Source organism: Acipenser ruthenus, unplaced genomic scaffold (genome assembly GCF_902713425.1).
Source record: "Acipenser ruthenus unplaced genomic scaffold, fAciRut3.2 maternal haplotype, whole genome shotgun sequence".
Lineage (NCBI taxonomy): Eukaryota > Metazoa > Chordata > Actinopteri > Acipenseriformes > Acipenseridae > Acipenser > Acipenser ruthenus.
This window is the reverse complement of record NW_026708614.1, coordinates 1-4554: the sequence shown is the minus strand read 5'-3', so window position 1 is coordinate 4554 and position 4554 is coordinate 1. Positions and strand designations below refer to the sequence as shown.

The window sequence follows — 4554 nt, the reverse complement described above, 5'->3', positions numbered from 1 at the left end:
TCCTCTCCTCTCCTCTCCACACCCCCTCTCTCCTCTCCTCTCCTCTCCTCCTCTCCTCTCCCCCTCTCTCCTCTCCTCTCCTCTCCCCCTCTCTCCTCTCCTCCTCTCTCCTCTCCACACCCCCTCTCTCCCCCCTCTCCTCCCCTCCTCCTCTCTCCACTCTCCTCTCCTCTCCTCTCCTCTCCACACCCCCCTCTCTCCTCTCCTCTCCTCTCTCCTCTCCTCTCCTCTCCTCTCCACACCCCCCTCTCTCCTCTCCTCTCCCTCTCCTCTCCTCCTCTCCTCTCCTCTCTCAGAGCCTCTTGTGTCCAGGGGATGTGAATGATATCAGGATGTCTCTGGCCAGCTCCAGATCGGAGGGGGCGATGCTCAGGGCCTTTTCCACATCCTGTTGGCTGTAGCCCTCCCGCAGCAGCGTCACCATTGGTCCATCCTGGGGGGTGGGAGGGGCTTTGGTGCGCCCTGGGAGGGGAGAGATGAGGAAGGGGAGCGAGAAAAGAATAGAGGAGTGAGAGGGGGTGAGGAAGAGGAGGGGGAGGGGGAGGGGGAGGGGGAGAGGAGAGGAGAGGGAGAGGGGGGAGGGAGAGAGGAGAGGGGGAGGGGGAGGGGGAGGGAGAGAGGAGAGGGGGAGGGGAGAGGGGGAGAGAGAGAGGAGAGGGGGAGGGGAGGGAGAGAGGAGAGGGGGAGGGGGAGGGGAGAGGGAGAGAGGAGAGGGAGGGAGGGGAGAGGGAGAGAGGAGAGGGGGAGGGGAGGGAGAGAGGAGAGGGAGGGAGTGGAGAGGGAGAGGAGAGGGAGAGGGGGAGGAGAGGGAGTGGAGAGGGAGAGGAGAGGGAGAGGGGGAGGAGGGAGGGAGAGAGGAGAGGGGGAGGGAGAGAGGAGAGGGGGAGGGGGAGGGGAGGAGAGAGGAGAGGGGGAGGGGAGAGGAGAGGAGAGGGGGAGGGGGAGAGGAGAGGAGAGGAGAGGGAGGAGAGGAGGGAGGGAGGGGTTGAGGTGGGGAGAGAGGAGAGTGGGGGAAAGGGAGAGGAGAGAGGGAGGGAGAGGGGGACAGTCAGGGCGTGTTTCTTCTGCTATCTCTGAGAGTTGATTTGGAAATGTTTCTGACCGCACACTGACCTGATGACTCGTGGCTGACCGGAGGAGGCTGCAGTGCATTGTGGGATCCCCGCTGCTCCGAGCGGAATATGTTACTCCTGGGGGTGACAAGGAAACAAGATTGAACTCATCAATAATGTCTGTGTGTGTGTGTCTATCTCAGTGTCAGTGTGTGTGTGTGTGTGTGTCTATCTCAGTATGTGTGTCAGTGTCTCAGTGTGTCTCAGTGTCTCAGCGTGTCTCAGTGTCTCAGCGTGTCTCAGTGTATCTCTGTGTCTCAGTGTCTCAGTGTGTCTCAGTATCTCACTGTGTCTCAGTGTCTCAGCGTGTCTCAGCGTATCTCAGTGTCTCAGTGTGTCTCAGCGTGTCTCTCTCTTTGCAGTGCAGTGTGTCCCCCCCTCCTCTGGGTGTCAGTGTAGTTACCAGTCGAGGTTCCTGCGGGGGTTGCTGCTGTTGAGAGAGGAGAGGATGGCGAGCACAGGGCTTGTTTCGGTGCCGCCCCCCTGCCCCTCCTCCTCCTCCTTCTCCTCCTCCTCGCTGCTCGATCTCTCCTCCAATGTCCAGGCCCGTGACGGGGCAGGCCTGGGGGTGGGTACAAGACAACTAACAATCCTAAACAGTGATCGCTCCATTTATCATCAGCCATTTGTAATTGCATTTACCATCACGTTCCTATAGGACTCTATCTGCAGCAGAAACACGGTTATACTGTGCGTTCACCAGACCTTACCCTGCCATGTTTACCAGACCTCTCTGTGATTTACAATGCTTCCCTATGCTTTACCAGACCTCTCTGTGCTTTACAATGCTTCCCTATGCTTTACCATACCTCTCTGTGCTTTACAATGCTTCCCTATGCTTTACCAGACCTCTCTGCGCCTTTACAATGCTTCCCTATGCTTTACCAGACCTCTCTGTGCTTTACAATGCTTCCCTATGCTTTACCAGACCTCTCTGTGCTTTACAATGCTTCCCTATGCTTTACCAGACCTCTCTGTGCTTTACAATGCTTCCCTATGCTTTACCAGACCTCTCTGTGCTTTACAATGCTTCCCTATGCTTTTCCGTTCCTCTCTGTGCTTTACAATGCTTCCCTATGCTTTACCAGACCTCTCTGTGCTTTACAATGCTTCCCTATGCTTTACCAGACCTCTCTGTGCTTTACCATTCTTTCACTGTGTTTTATTACACTTTGCTGTGCTTTTACTATGGGACTCTGTTGAAAGGCTCTCGGTGCTGTTTGCTTCAGTAGTAGCTGCACACTCACCCTTGCACTGAGAGACTGGACTTCAGTACGTTCACACGATTGTCATACTGCGCATCGTCAGCCTCTAATGGCACCTGCAGAGAAAGGCAGAGCCTGAAACATTCCTGGTATTCACGGGGTTTGAGTATGTGTGTGGAGTGTCATCCCCTCCTCCAGGTGTCAGTGTGTCTCAGTGTGTGTGCAGTGCAGTGTGTCCTCCCCTCCTCCAGGTGTCAGTGTGTCTCAGTGTGTGTGCAGTGCAGTGTGTCCTCCCCTCCTCTAGGTGTCAGTGTGTCTCAATGTGTGTGCAGTGCAGTGTGTCCTCCCCTCCTCTAGGTGTCAGTGTGTCTCAGTGTGTGTGCAGTGCAGTGTGTCCTCCCCTCCTCTAGGTGTCAGTGTGTCTCAGTGTGTGTGCAGTGCAGTGTGTCCTCCCCTCCTCTAGGTGTCAGTGTGTCTCAGTGTGTGTGCAGTGCAGTGTGTCCTCCCCTCCTCTAGGTGTCAGTGTGTCTCAGTGTGTGTGCAGTGCAGTGTGTCCTCCCCTCCTCTAGGTGTCAGTGTCTCTTTCTCTCTCTCACCGGCAGGCTGGCTTTCCTGTTGAGCAGGTCTGCTGCGCAGAGGCGGCGTTGTCTCAATGCCGGTGATCGGGGGGGCACCGGGGGGCGCTGGGGGGGGTTCCTTCCCGGGGGGTGCCCTGAATTTACAGAGGCCTGGGGGGGGGGGGGGGTGGGGGGGGGGGTACACAGCAAGACATCAGGTGAGGGACAGCTTTAAATAATATCATCTTTTAAAATGTATCACATCTCCCTTCTCTCTCCCCCTCTCCCATCTCCCATCCCCTCTCTGTCTCCCATCTCTTCTCCTCTCTCTCTCCCTCTCTCCCCTCTCCTCTCCCCCTCTCTCTCCCTCTCCCATCCCCTCTCTCTCTCCCCTCTCCCATCCCCCCTCTCTCTCCCCTCTCCCATCCCCCCCTCTCTCTCGCCTCTCCTCTCCCCTCCCTCTCTCGCCTCTCCTCTCCCCTCCCTCTCTCCCCTCTCCTCTCCCCTCCCTCTCTCCCCTCTCCCATCCCCTCCCTCTCTCCCCTCTCCTCTCCCCTCCCTCTCTCCCCTCTCCCATCCCCTCCCTCTCTCGCCTCTCCTCTCCTCTCTCTCTCCCCTCTCCCATCCCCTCTCTCTCTCCCCTCTCCCATCCCCTCTCTCTCTCGCCTCTCCTCTCCCCTCCCTCTCTCCCCTCTCCTCTCCCCTCCCTCTCTCCCCTCTCCTCTCCCCTCCCTCTCTCCCCTCTCCCATCCCCTCTCTCTCTCCCCTCTCCCATCCCCTCTCTCTCTCGCCTCTCCTCTCCCCTCCCTCTCTCCCCTCTCCTCTCCCCTCCCTCTCTCCCCTCTCCCATCCCCTCCCTCTCTCGCCTCTCCTCTCCTCTCTCTCTCCCCTCTCCCATCCCCTCTCTCTCTCCCCTCTCCCATCCCCTCTCTCTCTCGCCTCTCCTCTCCCCTCCCTCTCTCCCCTCTCCTCTCCCCTCCCTCTCTCCCCTCTCCTCTCCCCTCCTCTCTCCCCTCTCCCATCCCCCCTCTCTCTCCCCTCTCTCTCTCCCATCCCCTCTCCCCTCTCCCATCCCCTCTCTCTCTCCCATCTCCCATCCCCTCTCCCATCTCCTCTCTCTCTCCCCTCTCTCTCTCCCATCCCCTCTCTCCCTCCATCTCCTCTCCCCTCTCTTCTCTCTCTCGTTCTGGATGATGAATAGAGGGCTGTGAGGTACCTGTGGTGGGAGAAGGCCAGGGTTTCTGGTTGACAGAAGGTCCAGTCGGGGGGGGACAGGAGGGATGGACACAGGGGGGGGCAGGGGAGAGGACAGGGTCGGGGACGAGAGATCTTGGGACTTTTGGACAGAGACAAAGAGACAAACGTAAGCAAAATACAATTTCAGTTATTTACACAACATGCTGGATCATAAACTTAGCAAAGAAAAATCAAGTGGCTGTGCCAGACTGCACAGCCACGTTCACACTGCCCTTGGGAAGCATTTACCACGGGATATATACACTTCCCCCCCCTGGTTATACTCTGCATTTACCGCAGTTTACCCTGGTTTGCTGTGTTTTGTTTAATGTGCTTCACCACACCTCCCTGTGCTTTACAATGCTTCCCTATGCTTTACCAGATCTCTCTGTGCTTTACAATGCTTCCCTATGCTTTATCAGACCTCTCTGTGCTTTACAATGC

At 57.5% G+C, this 4554-nt stretch overlaps 1 protein-coding gene across 1 annotated transcript; it reads right to left on the bottom strand.

Moving 5' to 3' along the window:
• Positions 1–250: 250 nt before the first annotated feature.
• LOC117969129 (E3 ubiquitin-protein ligase CBL-like) lies at positions 251–4210 on the bottom strand (the record flags this gene model as incomplete). Its single annotated transcript, XM_059021441.1, is given in 6 exon segments — positions 251–462; positions 1114–1190; positions 1516–1674; positions 2360–2433; positions 2914–3045; positions 4091–4210. Coding segments are annotated over 6 exon segments (732 nt in total), but the record flags the coding sequence as incomplete, so codon positions are not given.
• Positions 4211–4554: the final 344 nt, after the last annotated feature.